This window comes from Enhydra lutris, unplaced genomic scaffold (assembly GCF_002288905.1).
Source record: "Enhydra lutris kenyoni isolate GAN:26980312 unplaced genomic scaffold, ASM228890v2 scaffoldscaffold82, whole genome shotgun sequence".
NCBI lineage: Eukaryota > Metazoa > Chordata > Mammalia > Carnivora > Mustelidae > Enhydra > Enhydra lutris.
Window position 1 is genome coordinate 2,110,515 of NW_019154166.1, and position 20,629 is coordinate 2,131,143.

Genomic DNA, 20,629 nt, shown 5'->3' on the forward strand with positions numbered 1-20,629 from the left:
GGGGGGGGGCTGGCAAGGGGAAGGGGAGGTAAAGAGCTGGGATGGGACTAGAAAGCCGAGGTTTGCCCCCAGGACGTGGGTCAGAACGCCATGTGTGGAAAAGGCATCTGGGCTCCAGGGCTGTTCGAGACTGTCCGGTGGGGGGGGTGTCGGTGGCTGCATCTGATGCCCTCCAAACCCACCTCAGCACCCCTTCTCCCCAGCCAGAGGCCTGGTCACTAGGGCTAGGCTCTGATTGGCCGACAAGGGGCAAGAGGCGGGTCTTTAGGGTTCTCTATGCCCCAATCTCCCGCTCCCCTCAACATATACACTTCTTTCTCTCCGCTAAGGTTGGGGAAAACTCTAGTATTCTCACTCACGCCTCTGCCCTCCTGCCCTGAATGGACCCCATAACCAAGCCAGCTCCTTCCCCTCTTCCTCCAGACCCCCTCCAGGGTTAAAGCTGCAGCCGGTTGCCGAGGTAACATTGCGGGGCAGCATCCCGTCGCCCAGCAACCGGCTGCAGGATCACGCATCTGTCCCTGGATTTGCCCCTCCAGCAGCATCCCCTCCTTGCTCCAGCCCCTGCCTCAAGGCACCTTAACTTCTGATGGAATAAACGAGGAAGACGGGGGCGGGGCGGGGGGGAAGGGATCCGTCCCCTCCTCTGGTGCACAGATCCTTAGGGAATGGGCTGTTGAAGGGAGGAAAAGGTGCTTGGACTGTGTGGCCCCAAGAATGGCCTGGAATGGGAGTTCAGTGCCCTGAAATTACAGCTCAGGAGTAATTAACACGTATAAACAAACCCGCTACTTCCTGCTAATTAATGACTTGGTATTTTTATTTTCTCTTCCTTGTCTATCTCATCCCTCCCAGGGAGGTGGGAACTGGGACTCCTGAGTCCCCAAGGAGAGCCTGCCTGGGAGGGATAAAGCAGCTGGAAGGGCGGTGGGGGGGGGGTGTGCGGGGTCCAGGGAGCTGGCTGTCCTCCTCCTCTGGTTCTGTCCTGGGCGTCTATCACGTCCCCACCCTATCCCCAGCCTTAGACTTTTCTATCTGGGTCCCTGCTTTGGGGATGGGGGTTGCTGGGGTTGGTGGGGGTGGCAGAGGGCCTGAGGGTGGCAGAAGGGGGGGCAACTTGGTCTGAATTCCAAGTCACTAACCACTTGTCTCTTGTTTCCCTGTTCCCTTCTGTCTGCCCTGTCCGATTTCCCTTCCCTTCTTCCACTTCTCTGTATTTTTCTGTCTGTCTGTCTGTCTCTTGCACACCCCGTCCCTCCACCCTACAGTCCGGGCCTGCCTTCACCTTCTCCCACTTCCTTCCCCTTCCCCACCCCTTGCCCCCTCCATGGAGAGGAACAGACCCTTTCTCTGTCCAGTCTAACCCAGGTCCCTCCCCACCCCCCTCCTCCCTCCTTTCCCCCGCCCCCTCCTCCCTACTGGGGCGAGGGGGGGGCCTCCCTCCCTCTCCCCCCCCTTCTCTCTCTCTCCGAGGGGGGGGGTCCCGGGGAGGGAGGGGGGGTCCCCCGATCAGCATGTGGCTCCTGGCGCTGTGTCTGGTGGGGCTGGCAGGGGCTCAACGGGGGGGGAGGGGGTCCCAGCGGCGGCTCCCCGGGGGGCCCGGGCTTGGGCCTCAGCAGCCTCGGGGAGGAACGCTTCCCAGTGGTGAACACGGCCTATGGGCGAGTGCGCGGTGTGCGGCGCGAGCTCAACAACGAGATCCTGGGCCCCGTCGTGCAGTTTTTGGGCGTTCCCTACGCCACGCCACCCCTGGGCGCCCGCCGCTTCCAGCCGCCCGAGGCCCCCGCCTCCTGGCCCGGCGTGCGCAACGCCACCGCCCTGCCGCCCGCCTGCCCGCAGAACCTGCACGGGGCGCTTCCCGCCATCATGCTGCCCGTGTGGTTCACCGACAACTTGGAGGCGGCCGCCACCTATGTGCAGAACCAGAGCGAAGACTGCCTGTACCTCAACCTCTACGTGCCCACCGAGGACGGTAAGGGCGCGGGCACCAGGCTGGGCACCCCGCGGACGCAGCCCACACGCGTGCACGCAGACCCTCCACCCCGCGCCACCGGCCGGGCCCCCGCAAGAGGCCGCGGGTCCCTGCAGGCTGCGCGGGCCCTCCCAGGGTGGGACGGGGGCCTGCCAGGCAGTCGCAGGAACGCTCCCGCACACAGCCACCCCGGAAGGTCCTGGTGCCCGCAGGGCAAGCCGCAGGTACCAAGCTGGGCTTAAAGACCCCATCCCCGCCAAGGCACACACACACTGGCTCCCGACGGGGAGCGGGCATTGGAAGCATCTCGCCCTGCCTAGACGCCCACTCCGGCCACTGCCCCACCTCCCACCCCAGGCCTGGGCTTGTCCCTGAGCAGTACCCGCTTTGGATCCTTCTACAGCTCAGAGACAACAGAGAAGTCTCCTTCTTCCTCCCCGGGTGCACAGGCACCCTTCTGTGTGTTGCACCATTGCACGCCCAGCACCAGCCCGAGCTTAGTGCCCTTTCCTTCCAAAGCCCTGTCCCCTGATCCCTACACACACCCCCTCATTCACAGCACAGCCCACCCATCCTCATGAGAACATCTTTCCCTCCAGGCTCCCCCCACTCCAGCAGACCGGCTCTGCTGGGGAAGGAGCTGTCCGGTTCACCCCTTGCCCCCGCAGTGCTCCCAGCCCCCAGCACAACATCCTGGAAGGTCGTCCACCAGCCAACCTTCAGCCCCGGGAGTATATCTCACAGTACCTGCCTGTCTCCTGCTGAGGTGCTCAGCCCAACTTCAGCCTGCCCCAAGGCCAGCCTCATGAACAGCCCCATGTTATCCTTCTGACTCTCTGTATCACTACTCCAGAACACCCCAGCACCACCACAGGGACCCCCCACTCCTACAGCATCCCCCGCAGGCCGTTTTCTGCCAACTGTATGTATACACAGGCCTGGTACCCAGGAACCCCTGTACGGACACCGTATGCCCCCACTACCCGCACATCAGGTGCTCACATACCACGATACCCCGGGAACCACAACTCGTCAGCACGCGGGGTCAGGAACCCCACCAGCCTGCACACTGACCACGTGCTCCAACGCCCACATAGCCAGATGCCCAGTGCCCGCACGTAGCACACACCCCAGCGCCTCTCGGAAGCTATGGACCTATTGCCCGCTTAGACCCGTGCTCGCCAGTATCCCTGGATACAGGTCATGTGTCCTAGTAACACCCCTACAGAGACCTTGGCCCTAGTAACCTTCTATGTGGCCACTCACACCACAGCCCCCAAAGCCCTCAACACTTCCCAAGCATCGCTTACACCAGCTCTGCCTAGAGACCCCCTGTGTCCCAGCTCGGGCTGGGACAGCACGCCCAGCAAGCTTATACCCTCCCCGCAGATCGAGCACTCGAACACCTCACTCCCAGCTGCTCGGGTATCGCCATCCACCCCCTATCAGCAGTGCACCCTAACCCAGTCCCACCCCTCCCATGGTAACCATGCCTCGCAACCCAGGCCCGCAACGCACGCAAGGATCCCCTGCTCCAACCCTGTCCCCATTCCAGGCACCCTGATCCACTCTTCACCCCAGTACACTCCAGACGCCCTCCCCAACACCGTCACACCCTCCACGGGAGAGCCATCCACTCCACATCCCCCTGCCCTCTCGTGGGCCCCCTGCCCCGGCAGCCTGCCCTCCACAATGGCCTCTGAATCATTTGCCCTAGGACCTCTGCACAGCCTGTCCATATCCGTGCTTTCCACTCGTGGGCTCTCCCCCGGGCTCCTGGCTCCTCGTAGGCTATCCACGCTGGTGTCACCCTCCGTGGGCTATCCCCTCGCCCCTCACATGGACCATCCAGCCCAGACTTCCCACCAATGAGCTGTCCAGCCCAGCACCTCCAGACACAATGTCCACCCTGCCCCCACAGCACCTATGCCCACACCTTCTGTATTTTTTTTTAAGGTTTTATTTATTTATTTGACAGACAGAGATCACAAGTAGGCAGAGAGGCGGGCAGAGAGAGAGGAGGAAGCAGGCTCCCTGCTGAACAGAGAGCCGGATGCGGGGCTTGATCCCAGGACCCTGGGATCATGACCTGAGCCGAAGGCAGAGGCTTTAACCCACTGAGCCACCCCGGCAGCCCCCACCTTCTGTATTTTTAACCATCGCTTATCACAGACCTGCCTGGGGCCTGACACATGCAGGTGATCTCACTGAATCTTCACACCAGCTCTGCAAGGAAGAGGTTGACTCAGGCATGAGCACACACACACACTCACACATTAATCTCATGCTCACACGTGCCCTGCTGACTTCATCCCCATCCCCATCCTGTTGTAGAGAACAGACCCCAATCCTAATGGGTCCCTATGGGGCCCTCATCACCAGTTGGGAGAAGCCTTCCAGAGGCTGGCCTGGACCTCGATGACCCATCCCTCCCCATGCCAATGAGGAGAAGCCAATCAGTGAGGGGAACCCCCTCTGCTTTCTGGCTTCCAGCTTTTCGCCCTGACCGATTCCCCCTTCTGCAAGGAGCCTGGGACCAAACTCTGAGCCCTGCCTGGGGTCTTTCCGTGACCAGGGGCACACTTCATACCTGCCAGCACCTCCTGGCCCCTTATATGTCAGGGTGGCTTAGGGCGCTGTGTTTCCTGTTCCCTATTTGTGGACTGAACCCCAAATTGGGGAGGGGGGCTTTCTGGCATTAGAGCAGTGTTGGGCCGGGGGCTGGGTGGGCTGGGGGACAGGAGGTGCTCATGTCCCCGGTGGGGAGTTGACCGTTCTCGGTGCGGGGAGAATAGGCCTGGGTGAGTGGTGGGGTTGGGGGGTGCAGAGGGAAGAGGTGGAGAGGAGGGCAAGACCTGATGACCCCTTTCCCTGCTTTGCCCCACATCGGGGAGGTGGGGTGAGAAGCCAGGTCCCCGAGTGAGGATGGGAGAGGAATGCTGGCCAGGTGAGAGGCTGCGCAGGCGGACAGGCGGCCCTTGCTGACCTGGCCCCAGCACTCCAGTGGGGAGCCCAGGGCTTGAAGGGCTGTGAGCTGCAGGGGCGGGTGGCCCCCAGTCCCACCCTACGCTCTGCCTTCCAGATCTTCCAGATGGGCCCTTTCTGCTGCCGCCCCTCCCTCGCAGCCTGCGGGAGCAGGCAGGTGCTGGGCTGGCCCCGGAGAGGGCCAGGCATGAGTGGAGGCGCTGGTGGCACAGCTGGTGGCACAGCTGGCCGTGGCCTCCCCGGCTTGGGGATTGGGGTTTGGGGCTTGGGGCTTGGGGCTTGGGGCTTGGGGCGGGCCTCCCCTCCCCACCCCACCCCCACCTCTAACACCATTTCGTTTCCAGCAATTAGCAAACACGTCTCCAAGCCAAGTCTCTATGTCTTAAAACAGGCCTCAGCCCACTCAGGCAGCCCACCCCACCCCCCAAACCCAGCCTTTTCTTTGGGGCATGACTTTTTCCGGGGAGGGGAAACAAATATGGGTTGTAGAAAACGTTTTTCTCTTTTCTTGGTTTCTTTTTCTTGCAAACGAATTTTGCTTTTTTGGCTTATTTTTTCTGCCCTCCACCCTCCCCTTTTCTGCTTTCTGTCCTCCCCTCCCCATCCACCACCTCCCCCCGACCCCCATCTTTCCCCACAAAATTGTCCTTTTTTCTCTGTTTTGTGTTCCCGGTCTTAGGTCCGCTCACAAAAAAACGTGACGAGGCGACGCTCAATCCGCCAGACACAGGTAGATTTAAAAACCCCGCTGCTGCATGTGGTTGCTGATTAGAGGACGCTCAAGGCCCCGCCCCTAACTAAATGCCCCTCCCACCCCCGCGGCCCTCAAGGCCCCCCCGCCAAGTCGTTTCTCCCAACTAAAAACGAAAAAGAAAAGAAAAGAAAAATTTGTAATAATTGGAAAAAAGAATTACGAAAACTTCAAACGAAATTTGAACAATGTTGGACCCACTAGTGAACCTGCAAGCAAAGCCAAACACGGCCAAAATTTAAGTGAAAAAAGAAATTGGAATGTCAGAGGGGGAAAAACAAAAAACAAAACAAAAAAAACCACCAAGGAATTGGATAAAACATTTAGAGTTCAGCAGCAATTTGGACTGTTTGGAAACTTGCGACATGTAACATTTGAAAAAACAAAACAAAACAAAACCAACTTTAATTTCGAGTAAAACTACATTAAAAAAAAAACAATTTAAGTTGGCAAATTGATGGCACCATTGAAATGTCAGAAACAAACCTAAAATTTCCAAAAGCCTGTCAGATGCAGAAAATGCAAACATTTGAAGCGCATTAAAGAATCTGGAAATTTTTGAAAACAGGGCCCAATATCTTGAAGTTTCACCACAAAATTTTGAAAAAAAATGCAAAGAACTTTTTTCTTTTTTTCTTTTTTTCAAAAAAAAAAGGATCTTTTTGGTTTTTGGTTTTGGTTTTTTGGTTTTGGTTTTTTTTTCTTTTCTTGTTGAATCTGCCCCCCCGCCCCCGAGAGCTTCTCGCTTTTTGGTTGTTGTTGTTTTTTTCTTTCTTTCTTCTTTCTTGATCCTGTTTTTTTGTTGTTGGTTTTGAATTTCTTGTTGCCCCAGCCCCCCCTCCCTGCTCCTTCCCTTTCCGACCCCCTCCGACCCCCACACTGGGAGTGGAGGTGCAGGGTGGGGAGGAGGTGGGTAACTGAGGACTTGAAGAGAGAGGGCCTTGCAGGGAGGAGGCTCCCGCCTGAGTCTAGCTGGAAGGCCACCGAAGGTTCCAGAAGGAGGGCAAGAGCAGGGTTTGGGGAGGACACGGAGAGGGTAGAGCCCACCAGGTGGAGGGAGGTGGCAGAGGTCTTAAGAGACTGGAGGCCACAAGCTGTCTGCAGGGGTGGGGGGAACCTCTCTGTGTCCTGTGGGCTCACCTTCTGGCAGGAGAAAGTTTCTAGCGGGAGGATGGAGGCGAGCAGAGCCGCTGGGGACTTGGAGGCCCAGGCTAGTCAGGGATTGCGAGTGTCGCGAGAGAGGAGGGCCTCTGGGCCATGGGGGACCCCAGCCGGGCGCCGTGGTGGAATCATGGGGGGCTGCTAAGAAGGGTACTTGGTATTGCCTTGGGGGCCATGGCAAGCCCTCCCAGACTCCCCCCTCTTCTGGAATCCGTCATGCCTCAGCCCAGTGATTCATGGGATCCTTTGGGGACAGGGCAAGAGGGGCGTCCAGTGCAGAAGCCAGGGTCAGGCCAGTGTTGGGGGGGGGGGGCGGGCCTGGGACTAAAGAGCTGTACCCTGGCTTTATCAAGCAGGCTTTTTCCCACCCTGCCTCCTCCTGCCACAGTAATTAGGCTGGGGGTTGCCATGGTAACTGGGGAGGTGACCTAGAAAGGAATTAGGGCGGGGAGGAGACCAGGCCCCCAGGGACCCTAGGCTGGCACCCCTCACCCACAGACCGGGCTGCCACGTGGACCTGAGACCCAAGGTCTGAGTCCGAGGAACCGCCCGGACCCTTCCAGCATCTCTAGCGCTAGAGTCAGCCTCGGGAGTTTTTGCTCTTCCTCCGAGCAGGAAGGAGATTTGCTGTGTGTGTGTGGGGAGGGGGTCCCCTGCATCCAGCAGATGCCCTGGGGAGGGTCGCCCCCCACCTCTTAGGCTTCTTGGAAGGTCTGTCTGGCATTTGGAGGAGTGCCGTGGGGCAGGCTGGCAGGAGGTGGGGTGGGACCTTTGGCCAGGGCTCCTGGGGAGGGAGGGAGGGGAATCCGGTCTTGCCCCCCCGCAGGGACGGGAGAGACATGTCCCCTGAGCTCCGGGCTGGTCCTCTGCTGGCCCAGGAGCTGGGCGGTGCTGGGGCTGGTCTGACTGTATTCTTGTCCCCCAACCCTGGCCCACCACCGCCCGCCCCCTCCCCACACAGATATCCGGGACTCCGGGAAGAAGCCGGTGATGCTGTTTCTGCACGGTGGCTCCTACATGGAGGGGACCGGGAACATGTTCGACGGCTCCGTCCTGGCCGCCTACGGCAACGTCATTGTAGCCACGCTCAACTACCGGCTTGGGGTGCTCGGTGAGGGCGGGCAGCCACTCGAGGGCCTGGAGTCTGGGTGGGGCAGGGGGCAGTGTTCCTCTAGACCGGGTGGAAGAAGAATGGCTTCTGGGCTGGACAGAGCTGCCCAGAAGGGGGGTGAGGGTGCTCTGACACCCCCAGGAAGCCCCTTTCCTCCTGTGCTTCCAGGCTTTCTCAGCACCGGGGACCAGGCAGCCAAAGGCAACTATGGACTCCTGGACCAGATCCAGGCCCTGCGCTGGCTCAGTGAGAACATCGCCCACTTTGGGGGTGACCCTGAGCGCATCACCATCTTCGGATCAGGGGCAGGGGCCTCCTGTGTCAACCTTCTGATCCTCTCTCACCATTCAGAAGGTACGCACACACACCCCCACCACTGTGGCCTGCCCTTCCCATCCCCATTCCCACACGCCCACCCCACCAGGTTCCCCCTTCCCGCCCTCGGCAGAGGCAGCCCAGCCTGAAGCCCGCCCTGTCCTGCCAGGGTTGTTCCAGAAGGCCATCGCCCAGAGCGGCACGGCCATCTCCAGCTGGTCGGTCAACTACCAGCCGCTCAAGTACACGCGGCTGCTGGCGGCCAAAGTGGGCTGCGACCGGGAGGACAGTGCGGAGGCCGTGGAGTGCCTGCGCCGGAAGCCCTCGCGGGAGCTGGTGGACCAGGATGTGCAGCCCGCCCGGTATGGGGGTGGGAGCGGGCAGGGCTGGGCCTCCACTTTCCTTGCCAGTTCCCAGGACGTTGAGGGTGAGAGGTGCCTGCGGGCGTTCCGATCGGCTTCAGGCCCCTCTGCCAGCCCAGCCTCCTTCCCTCGGGAGCCCGCCCCAAGTGCAGGCGCCCAAACAGAGCGAGGGTGCATGAGGGGCCACGAGGCGCATCAGGGAAGACTCCCCAAGAGGCCACGTGCCCCAAAGGACTCAGGAGATTTCACCCGGGGCAGAAAGAAGGGCCCGGCAGGCTAGGAGCTGAGAGGAGGCCAGGGAGAAGGTGACGAGACCCTGACCGCTTCTCCCCAGCTACCACATCGCCTTTGGGCCCGTGGTGGACGGTGACGTCGTCCCCGATGACCCTGAGATCCTCATGCAGCAGGGGGAGTTCCTCAACTACGACATGCTCATTGGCGTCAACCAAGGAGAGGGCCTCAAGTTCGTAGAGGACTCCGCGGAGAGCGAGGACGGCGTGTCCGCCAGCGCCTTTGACTTCACCGTCTCCAACTTTGTGGACAACCTGTACGGCTACCCGGAGGGCAAGGATGTGCTTCGGGAGACCATCAAGTTCATGTACACGGACTGGGCCGACAGGGACAATGGCGAGATGCGGAGAAAGACCCTGCTGGCGCTCTTTACAGACCACCAGTGGGTGGCACCGGCTGTAGCCACCGCCAAGCTACACGCTGACTACCAGTCCCCTGTCTACTTTTATACCTTCTACCACCACTGCCAGGCCGAGGGCCGGCCCGAGTGGGCAGACGCAGCGCACGGGGACGAGCTGCCCTACGTCTTTGGCGTGCCCATGGTGGGTGCCACCGACCTCTTCCCCTGCAACTTCTCCAAGAATGATGTCATGCTCAGCGCTGTGGTCATGACCTACTGGACCAACTTCGCCAAGACTGGGTGAGGGCCAGTGGGGCTGGGGGGGCCCCCTGCAGGCCAAGGCGCGGGCACACACCCCTGCCATCCTTAGCGCCCTGCCCCCCACTCCGCATTCGGTCATTCCTCCATCATTGCCTGGGCTTCCTTGCTGGCTTCGGCTCCGGGTCTGTCTCTCCGGGCCTCTTCCTCCCTCTCTCCGGGCATTCTGTTTTCTTTCTGATGCCCTGGCTTGCGTCTCTGTGTGAGAGTTTGTGTCTGTCACTATTTACATCTCTCTCTCTTTGAATCCACTGATTCAAGCTTTTTGCTTGCTGCTCTCACCTTGGCTGGCAGTCCCCTGCCTCTGTCTCTCCGTTCCTAACTGTGTCTCTCTCCCTCAGTCTCAGATTCTGAGATTCAGTCGCCAGCTAGCTCCCTGCCCGTCTCTGCCCCTCTGTCTTCATCTCTGCCCGCCTCCGCCCCCCCCCCCTCCTCTCTGTCTCTGCCCCTCCAACCTCCTCTCTGTCTCTGCCCCTCCACCCTCATCTCTGCATGTCTCTGCCGCTCTGTCCTCATCTCTCTCTGCTCCTCTGTCCTCATCTCTGCCTGTCTGCCCCTCCCACCTCACCTCTGCCGTCTGCCCCCCCACCTCACCTCTGCCTGTCTCTGTCAGTCCCTGTCTCTTCTGCCTCTCGATTCTTGCTTCTCGGCCTTTCCTTCTGTCTCAGGGTCCTCTTGCCCCCCGCGTCTCTGTGGGTCTCCCTGCCCACCCTGCCCACCCCTCCCCCACACGTGCGCCCGGGCCTCCCCCTCACTCCTCCTTCGCCCCGCCCTCCTGTGCCCGCAGCGACCCCAACCAGCCGGTGCCGCAGGACACCAAGTTCATCCACACCAAGCCCAACCGCTTCGAGGAGGTGGTGTGGAGCAAGTTCAACAGCAAGGAGAAGCAGTACCTGCACATCGGCCTGAAGCCGCGCGTGCGCGACAACTACCGCGCCAACAAGGTGGCCTTCTGGCTGGAGCTCGTGCCGCACCTGCACAACCTGCACACGGAGCTCTTCACCACCACCACGCGCCTGCCCCCCTATGCCACACGCTGGCCGCCGCGCCCACCCCCCGGCGCCCCAGGCACGCGCCGCCCCCCACCGCCGGCCACGCTGCCGCCTGAGCCCGAGCCCGAGCCGGGCCCCCGCGCCTACGACCGCTTTCCCGGGGACTCCCGAGACTACTCCACCGAGCTCAGCGTCACGGTGGCCGTGGGCGCCTCGCTCCTCTTCCTCAACATCCTGGCCTTCGCCGCGCTCTACTACAAGCGGGACCGGCGGCAGGAGCTGCGGTGCCGGCGGCTCAGCCCCCCCGGCGGCTCAGGCTCCGGGGTGCCGGGCGGGGGCCCCCTGCTCCCCGCCGCCGGCCGCGAGCTGCCGCCCGAGGAGGAGCTGGTGTCCCTGCAGCTGAAGCGGGCCGGGGGCGTCGGGGCGGACCCCGCCGAGGCCCTGCGCCCCGCCTGCCCGCCCGACTACACCCTGGCCCTGCGACGGGCCCCGGACGACGTACCTCTGCTGGCCCCCGGGGCCCTGACCCTGCTGCCCAGCGGCCTGGGGCCCCCGCCGCCCCCACCGCCTCCCTCCCTGCACCCCTTCGGGCCCTTCCCCCCGCCGCCCCCCACCGCTACCAGCCACAACAACACGCTACCGCACCCCCACTCCACCACTCGGGTATAGGGGGAAGCTGGCGGGGGAGGCCCCCCTCCCCAGCCCTCCCCGCCGCCGCTGCTGCCGCCATCGCCGTGGCCGTGGCCATGGCCGCCGCCGTCGGGGGGCAGTGCGGCCCAGAAGGCAGGGAGGAGGACTGGCCACAGGCTTCTCGCGCGCCGGAGATGCCCCGCGGTGGAAGCGCCAGGTGGACATGGGTTTCTGCACCAGGATGCGTGTCTTTCCCATGCCAAGAGGCCCGTCCTCTTCTCTGGACCGGGGCCTCGGAACAGCTGGGGGGAGTTCCGGCCCCTCCATTGGGACACCAGTCTTGGGTGTGTGGAAACGTGGACGTGTTTTCCCACGTGGAGGCGTGCTTTCTCACGAGGGGGTGTGTTTTCCCATGTGCAGGGTGAGGTGTTTTTTTTTTGCCACCCTGGACACATGTTGGCCCCCTCAAAAGAATTCCTGCGGGGATTTGTACCCCAGAATCCCATTCCCTACTGCCCCCCCCCCCCACCTCCCTACCCTGTGGAGACCCTGGAAGTGGTGTGTTCCCGGACAGTGACCCTTGGGAAGGAACCGAGGAAATCAAGTCGTCCCCCCGCACTCCCACTGCGTGCCCCCCCCACCCGCCCTAGCGAAGCATGTTTATCCCCCCGTGGCCGATGTCAGATGAAGCCGGTGCTCTGGGTGGGATTCCCTGCGGGGGGAAGGGAGGAGATCCGTGCATCCCTGGGCTGCCTGGGAACTTGTTTTCCCACGGGTTCAGGACGCATCTCTCTGAGTGGAAACATGTTCTTGCATGTGGATGTGTGTTTTCCCATGCAGACGGCCCCTTTCCCGCCAGCTTCCCCCCCCCCCACGGTCCCCCAGACCTGAGGCCTAGCACTTAGCTCCTCCCCACCCAGTAGGTGGGAACAGACTTCAGACTGACGGAAGTGGAGGGGGGAGGGTACAAATCCTGGGGGCAGACCACGGCTGGTCTCCCCCACCCAAAAGCTGCCAAGTCCGGGGGGCGTGGCATGCCACCCACGGAGGCCATGCATGTTTGACCAAAGCCCTCACTGGGGTCTGAGAACAGCCTTTCCCTCAGTTCTCAGACCACTGCTCATCCGTGCCAAACTGGATTAGGTGGGTTTTGAGGGGGAGACCCCCAAAATGTTCCAAGGATCCCCCAGGCCTGGGCCAGGGCAGGTAAATATGGGGACAAATGGGATATGGGGGACGGAAGTGGCAGCGAAAGGGGTCCTGCCTGTGTCTCTCCTCCCTTCCCTGTGTCTCATCCCTCCCTCTCTGCCTCAGTGTCCCTCCTCTCTTCTGTGTCTCCCTCCTTGAAGCCTTCCAGTCAGTGTCAGAACACCTTTTCCCCTTAGCCACCCACCCCCTTCTTTGACGAGGCCCCCTTTCCCTCAGCCAGGGCTGAAGGAAAGGAGCCACGGAAAGAGGGCACAGGGGGAAAGGCTTCACGGGACAGGCTGGGGAGAGAATGAGGTCAGCAGTACTGAGAACAGATGGAGGGGGCGGTGGGACGGGGCTTGGGCAGATAGCAGCAGGGCGAATCTGAAAGGTCGTGTGCGGTGACCACCCCAGAGAGGAATCGCCTGGGGAGAAAGGGTTTGGGCCTCTGGGGAGAAGAATGGTGTCAGGTAGGGTTTTAAGGGACACCAGTGGAGGAAAGTCCTTGTCTGCTGGGGGCGGGTTCATTAGTGCCAAACTTGAATAGGGGGGGGGGGGCTGTCTTCCATTGACACCCAAATCCAGAATCCCTGGTCTTGGCTCCCCAGAACTCTGCCTCCTGTCCCTTCTCCCACCTCCCCCCATGGAAACTTAGTTCTTTTCTGACCCCTCCTCTTGCCTGGTCTAGCTCCTCTCCAAATGGCCATGCCCTCTAAATGCTAGGGACCTGGGCCCTGAACCTTGTAGACAGAAGCCCCCCCCCAAACTGGGGCATGGGAGGGGGGCTGGGGGACCCCATGATTCAGCCACGGACTCCAATGCCCAGCCCCTCTCCCCAGAACAACCCCCAGACAATCCCACATCCCTGCCCCAACCCTTCGCGGCTCTGTACACATTTTTAAACCTGGCAAAAGATGAAGAGAATATTGTAAATATAAAAATTTAACTGTTGGTTGTGCCTGCTGTGGTGGGGCGGGGGGGCGCTTCGAGGAACTAAGCCTCAGGTCTTCCACTCGGCCGGTGAGGGAGAGGGAGGTGGTCTGAGCCCACAGCCCATTTCGGGGAGCAGTTCAGAGTGCAGAAAGGGGGGAGTGGGTGCTGGGGTACGGTTGCCATGGTAGTGGGGTTGTGTGGGGAGTTCTGATCGGGGCTCAGGTGTGTGCAGAGGCCTGAGGCTGGTATAGAGAAGGAAGAGTCTGCGCTCGTGGGGGCAGACCCCCGACAGGCCAGAGGGCGCACAGGCTGGTCCAGGCGACAGGCATGCCAGGTGAAGGGTTCGGCCTCTGCCAAGGCCTGGGCCCAGGCTGGAGGGCCACCCACGAGCCCAAGACTCTGCCTCTTGGCACATTGTGAGGGAGTGCCCCGGCATCATTGTGACCCGCTTGCCCCCAGGAGCCCCTGGGGCAGGCAGGCAGGCTGGTGGATACTGTGGGCACAGTGGGCTGGGGGCCTAGGGGCCCCGGTGGCCCTAGGGACCCCCATGGCCATGGCTGAGCGGCCACGGCCCGGGTGGGCATCGTATCACAGCTCCAACAGCAACAACTGTCAGGACCTGGGCAACTCCATCCTGTTGCTACTGGGTCTCGTCATCTGCATTAATATTAGCATCAACATGGTGACGCTGGTCAGGGTGGGGTCAGGCGGGTGGGCGCTGGCTGGACGGCGGCGGCGGGAGGCCTGGTGGCCAGGGCCAGCCCGGGGTCATTGTGTCCTCCCTCACCCAGCTCTGGCGCAGACTCCGTGGCTTCTTACACCAAGTGTTCCACATTGTTTATGAGAAAGGTAAGCGGGGGGGCCGGGCGTTGGGGGCGGGGGGCACAGGAGAGGCAGGAACCTGGCAAGCCAGCCCTGAGCCAGAGCAGACCCTTCCCCTCCCGCTCTCCCCTCTCAGCGGTGCAGCCTCCCCCCTGCTCCTGCGTACCCGCCAGCCTCCCCACCAGCCTCCGGCCTCTCCTTGATCTACAGAAGCTTCTAAGCCATCCTCCCCGGGGAAGCCGCCCCAGCCTCCGAAGCAGAGTGCCCCTGCAGTCCACCTCCGATGTACCATGGACCCTGTGAAAATGACTGTGACCCCCCCGCCCAGTCGCCGTCACCGCCACCGCCGTTCAGGCCGCCGTGCCCACCGCCCAGCAGCCTGGGTCCCCGACACGGACGACGAGGAAAAGCCCCCACACCAGCACCCAGCAGTCTGCTCCCACCACTGGGATCAGCCCGTAGACTGGCAGGGCCTTCAGTCCACGCAGGGGTTCTGGGCTCCCTGGCCCCAGGACGCCGCGGAGCCCCCTCCCCAGACCATTCGCTTCCAGCAGGCCGTGGAAGGCGGGCCCCTCAAAGCAGAGATGCGCTCAGAGCTAGGCCTCGAGGCCTACGTGTACCCGGTGAACCCCCCGCCCCCCAGCCCGCAGGCCCTGAGCCACAGGAACAGCGGGGTGGGGCCGGGGGCCCAGGCTGAGCCCGAGCCCTGCGCCCCCGCCCCTGCGGCCCCGCCGGTCCTGGGCCCTGCCCACGTCCCCGACATCCCCCGGCGCCGCTCCTCGGGCCGCGTAGTATATGACGCCCGAGACGTGCGGCGGCGGCTCCGGGAGCTGACCCGCGAGGTGGAGGCCCTGTCCCACTGTTACCCCCTGGGCTCCCCGTCCAGCAACGCCGTCGAGGGGACAAACAAGGGCTGGGTGTACCGTTCTGTGATAGAGAGGTGACTGGGACGAAAATAAAAGGAAAAGAGGAGGTGGTCCGCGGTGGTGTTGGGGAAGCCAGGGCCCCCACAGAGGTCCCAGTGACTCAGAGAAGGGTCTCCCTGGCCACAGGGGCCTCAGGAGCCCCAAGGACCCTTGTCAACCTCCTGGCTTCCCTGGGCCCTGCCCGCAGCTCTCTCCTAGCCCCTGATGAGGCAGGTTCCCACCTGCCGCTCCCCTGTTTTCTTTCATGCCCAGAGCAGCCCCCCTAGGTCCCGGCCCAGATCCTTAAGCTGACCTGCACTAGGGAGAACCCATCCCTGTGGCCCTAGCCCCTCAGCCGCCTGGTTTCGGCCGGAGCCCAAGGCTGGGCTGCAGCCCCCAGGTGTGATGTGTGCCACCCCCGCCCAAGCCCTGGTTTCATTGAGCGGGGCTGCTGGGAGGGAGGGCGTCCAGGCCTCCCCACGCCCCAGTCAGGACCGGAAGCTCCTGTAGCCGCGAGCAGGCTTGGAGCCGAGGACCACACACGGGGGACATTCTCGAGGGCTGCCCTCTGAGACCTCACTGCTGCGGTTAGCACCTGCCTGTCACCGATGAGGAGACCGAGGCTCAGGGAGGAAAAGTGACCATGGGAACTCGTCAGAGCATCCCAACCACACACAGCAGGGAAACGCAGGCCCTGCCCTGCTCCTAGATGGCCCGTGTCGCACACACACACGCACACGCATGCACAGACATGCGGACATGCCCGCGGCCACCCGTGCGCCTGGGAACTAAAGCCACGTGAGTGCACCCCGGCTGAAGGCCGCGGACCCCACCTTCCGTAGCAGATGCGTGCGCGGAATGTGGACAGACAGGCCTTCTGTGAACCGGCCTGTTGCTCTGTTAGCTTTCAGCCAACGTCATTGATCACTTTGATTCCGTTCAGTGAGTATCGAGCACCCACTATGTGTTTAGGGGCTCGAAGGGGAACGCCCACTGGGTGTTGCCTTATTTCCATCGAGTTGTTCACCCATCGTGCAAACAAATGACTCAAGGGCCCCCGGGCGCCACTTCCAGGGGCCCCAGTGATGAACCTGCTTCTGAACAATCTCCTTTGTCAACAATGACATGTTTGTGCTTTGTGAATTTCAGGAGGTTTTCTTAAGGGGCATCTAACAGTTCTCTGGCTGGGAGGGCTAGGTCAGTGGGAGGGCAGTTGGTTAGGAAGGAGAAAGAGCACGGTCGGGGGTGGTCCCCGGCAGATGAAAGCAACTGGGGCGAGTGGGAAGTCAGTCTTGCTCTGAAGCGAGGGGGCCAGTGGGCTTGGTGACCACACCGTGTCGCCTGCAATCCTTGGCCGGGGGGGTGGGGGAAGGTAGGTGCTAGAGGAATCATCGCAGGGAAACAGGAAGGACGGGGAGGGAACGGCACAGTGGGGTGACCCCGGAGGGGACTCTTGCTGTCACCCTAGCTGCTGGCCCCAAGTAGGCATGGGTCGAGGGGACCAACTCCACAAGCCGCCTTGATGTCTCATGAGAACGACGACTTGGAGGAAATTCTTTATGGACCGTTCAAGCCCTGTGAAAACCGTCTTACAAATTTAGCGACCCTATTTTCAACTCACGAATCCGGTGGCGACTTAAGCAGGCCCCTGTGGGAGACAGAGACAGACTGAACTCTGGGATATCCGGGGACGGGGGCCCCATCAAGTGGCAGCCAAGGGCGGCCATGGCCATCTAAGGGCGAGCTGAGTGGATAAGAATGGCCACCTCTGCATTGTGACTCCCCACAATGTCCCTCATTATGACCCAGACCCCTCACCAGCTGGTAGCTGTCCCCAGGTCCCGGCATGAGTACAGTGTGGTCGGGGCTTGGGGGGGGGGCGGTGGCCCAGGTGGCCCTAGGGCCCCCCCGCCATGGAAAACCAGCTCTGGTATGACAACGTGGGGTGCTGTAATCAGTATCAGGAACATTCGCAGGATCCCGAAGATGTGCTGCTGCTGCTGGTGGGCCTCATCATCCTGGTGAACATTGCAATCAACGTGGTGACCATGGTCAGTGCTGGCGGCAGGCCGCCCCCACAGGCAAAGAGGGTGGGGGGGCGCGCCTGCACCTGCAGGAGTGTGCTCTTGGCTGGGAGCCAGGTAGGAGGGTGGCGGGGGCGGGGGGGCGGGTAGAGAGCCGGCCGGTCCTCACTCCCGCGCCCCCCCCCCAGATGTGGCATGGGCTCCAGAATGCCTTAGACAAGATGACCTCTCGGATTAATCAGAAAAGTAAGTATGGCGGCAAGAGAGGTCAGGGACACGGCCCCCTTCCTCCCACCCCAACGTCACCAGCACAACCCGAGAAACCCATACCGTCCTGTTCCCAACCCTGAGCTCTTTTGACAGTCGTCCCGACCTCACGGACTCTTGTCACCCCCAGATGAAACCTCCCAGCCTTGTGAAAGTCCCACCAAGGATCCCCCTGCCAAGCCCCAAGACGTCCACGTCCACTGCACCCTGGAGCCCATGGAAGTGAAGCTGGCCCAGCCGGCGTGCTACCCATCCTCCTCCTACCACCATCTCCGCAGCTCCCGCTCCTGCCGCTGCCGCCGCCCCTGCCGCCGCCGCCCCCGCAGCCGTGGCCCCCGCCAACACCACGGCCACGGCCACCGCCACAGCCACCACCACCACCACCACGACTCCTGCAGCCACCAGTGGGGGCCAAAGAACCGGAAGCTTTTCTGCCACAACCGCTCAGCCTTCCGCAGCCACCGTCAAGGCCGCAAGATGTCCCAGCTGCAGGTGGTGCCCTCCTTCGGGGGGGACCTGGACTCCTACCTGGAGGAGGAGGACCTGGCCTTCCCACACCCCAAGTACCCACGGGGCGGCTGGGGAGGGCTTTACCCGCAGAGGGGCCTGCCCTCCAACGTGGGACTCTGGGGCCGCCGGGGCGGGATCCTGGCCAGTCTGCCCCCACCCTCCCTCTACCTCTCGCCCGAGCTGCGCCGCATGCCCAAGCGCGTAGAGGCCAAATCGGAGCTGCGGCTGCAGTCCTGCGGGCCCCACTGCTCCCAGTCCCGAGTCTGGGGCAGCATGGAGGTAGAGCAGTGGGCCTCGCCTCCACCACCCCTCCGCCGGCTGCCCCCCAATCCCTCCTGGGTCCCCGCGGGGTTCAGCCCTTACCCCTCAAGCGGCCAGCTCCTCTATGACTCCTGGGACCATCGGCGGCGGGGTCTGGAGGGCTCCGAGCCCCCGCCCGCCCTGGTGCCCCGGGGCTCCCGGCCCGAGGCCCGCGAGCACTGCTCCCCCCAGGCGCACCGGCGGAGCGTCCCCGGCCACGCTTACAGCCAGCCCAGCCGCAGCCCGCACCCATCCACGGGCCACCTGAGCTACAACGCCCGCGAGCCGCACGAAGTCCGGCGCCGGGCGGCCGAGTGGGCTGAGGCACTGCCAGCTTGGCACCCTCTGACGACCTCCACCTCCCTCACCATGCTGGGCGAGACCACCTACCAACGGGCCCCGGCCCCCTGCTCGGCCCTGCTCCCCCATTCCTCCCAGCCCCTGCCCGAAGCCCAGGTCCCCGAGCCCCCCCAGCCCCAGCCCACCTTCCTGCCGCTCAGCAGGAACCCGGGGGGCACTGCCAGCTGCCAGGTCTACGACAGCCTGGAGCTAAAGCGGCAGGTGCAGGAGAGCCGAGCGCGGGCCAACTCGCTGCCCCCACCCTCCGCCTCGGCCTCGAGGCCGTCGCTGCACAGGAGCCGGACCGGGAAGCTTCACTGACCTGCGGCGACACTGGGGCCTGGGGGCGCATGGAGAGGCAGGAATAAAGAACAACAGAGTTCGGGAAGCACTGTGGTGTGTTCTGCGTTTGGGAAGGGCCCCTCCTCCTGTCAGCCTGCGTCCCCGTGGCTGTGGCCTCCGTCCCCCCTGGCAGGACCCTGGTCCCACCCCATGCCCTACGAGGCTCTTGCAGCCGGGAGACCGGGAGACCGCCACCACCCATGTCTGAGCAGCTCTGGGCGGCTGCCCTCCCCGGTCCGTAAGTGGGCTCCGCGGCTCAGCCCCACACGACACAGTGAAGGTCAGATTCCAAGCCGGTGCGTCCTACCTCCGCTCAGATCCAGGGCCACTGCCCCATGGAGGGCAGGGAGAAGGCCAAGGCTCTGAGGCCAAGGTCTTCCCAGCCTCGGGAGTGTTCGAGGGATCGAAGTAGGGCAGTGAGGGAACAGAGGAGGAATGAGGGCCCCAGGGCAGGGCGCTGGCTTCCAGTCCCACTGGACTTTGGGGGCTCAGGTGAGGAGAACCTGGTATCAGAGCAGGCTGTCCTAGGCTCTCCATTTCCTCCCCTCCCTCATTGTGACCCAACACCTGCCCCATTGTGACCCAGTCCCTCGCCCCCTCCCCCACGAGAGGAGTCTGGCTCCTAGTGAGTATGTGGGGGCCACGGGGGGGGGGCCCAGGTAGTCCTGGGACCCCCGGCCATGGGTGAGCGAGCCCACCACGGAGCTCAAGTGTGCTCTGGCACCAACCCCAGGAAGTGCCAGGACCTCGGAGACTCTATCCTTCTGATTCTGGGCAGTGTCATTTTGCTCAACGTGGGGATCAACGTGGTGACTCTGGTCAGGGCGGGGGCAAGAGGGTTGGGGGAGCCTCACGGTGGGAAGGGGCCAAGGTGGGTGGGCTGCCGGGATGGGGCTGAGCACGGGCTGGGCAGCAGGGCTCACTGCACGTCCGGGCTCCCCCCTCCCCTGCTCCCCTCAGCTCTGGAGGCATCTGAAGAGCTCCCTGCGGATCCTTTTCCATCATTTTTTCCCCAAAGGTGAGTGGACCCCAGCAGGGCCTCAAGGAATGTGGGCCCGTCCCCTCTCTCAGCCCCTCAGGAGCCCTGGCCTTGCCCCCTCCCCACTGTGCCCGCAGACAAGCATCCCAGCTGTGCAGGCGGCCATCCCATGTGCACCCGCTGCTCCATGGACCCCAAGAACCTGTGCTCGAGAGTCTCCTCCCGCTTCCACCGTCGCCCCGGCTTCCTGGCCGGGCACCCTAACCATCTCAGCTCCTGGATTCCAGACATGAACTACGAGAAAGCTTCTGGGTGCTGCTGGGTGCCGCCTCCGTGTGGGCACACCGATGCTCCCGTGGATGCTCCCTGGGGACCGTGGAAGGAGGGGTTGATGGGAGCTGGGGAAGCCCCCCAGGTCACAGCCTTAAAGGCCCAGGCCCCCTTTATCTCCAGGCACCAGACACCTTCCCAGTTCCCCAGGAAGAGCACGGTGGACGTGGTTCCCCTCCTCTTGCCCCATGAGAGCAAGACCAACACCCCAGACTATGACCCACCCCGTGCCCCCGCCCAGATCCACACCCACTCCCCAGCCCATACCCCTGAGCACACCACAGCCCAGGCCCAGACCTCCTTCCCAGCCCATGGACCTGAGCACACCACCCCCAGGGCCCAGACCTCCTTCCCAGTCCACACCCCTGAGCACACCACCCCCAGGGCCCATGCCTCCTCCTTAGCCCATGCCCCCGAGCACACCAGCCCCCAGGCCCAGACCCTCCAAACCCATGGACCTGA

The 20,629-nt window shown here is 62.9% G+C and overlaps 3 protein-coding genes across 3 annotated transcripts; all 3 read left to right on the forward strand.

The window, feature by feature from the left end:
* Positions 1–1,514: 1,514 nt before the first annotated feature.
* Positions 1,515–11,327, forward strand: LOC111161160 (neuroligin 2). Its single transcript, XM_022524695.1, is given in 8 exon segments — positions 1,515–1,562; positions 1,564–1,972; positions 5,637–5,687; positions 7,831–7,980; positions 8,149–8,334; positions 8,465–8,657; positions 8,992–9,588; positions 10,394–11,327. Coding segments are annotated over 8 exon segments (2,508 nt in total). The 3' UTR covers positions 11,268–11,327.
* Positions 11,328–13,896: 2,569 nt separating this feature from the next.
* Positions 13,897–15,115, forward strand: LOC111161054 (spermatid maturation 1). The gene is made up of 3 exons (XM_022524511.1): positions 13,897–14,040; positions 14,141–14,198; positions 14,382–15,115. Exons 1-3 carry the CDS (start codon positions 13,897–13,899, stop codon positions 15,113–15,115), a joined length of 936 nt encoding a protein of 311 aa, XP_022380219.1.
* Positions 15,116–16,989: 1,874 nt separating this feature from the next.
* LOC111161059 (SPEM family member 2) lies at positions 16,990–18,837 on the forward strand. Its single transcript, XM_022524517.1, has 3 exons — positions 16,990–17,127; positions 17,289–17,346; positions 17,498–18,837. Exons 1-3 carry the CDS (start codon positions 16,990–16,992, stop codon positions 18,835–18,837), a joined length of 1,536 nt encoding a protein of 511 aa, XP_022380225.1.
* Positions 18,838–20,629: the final 1,792 nt, after the last annotated feature.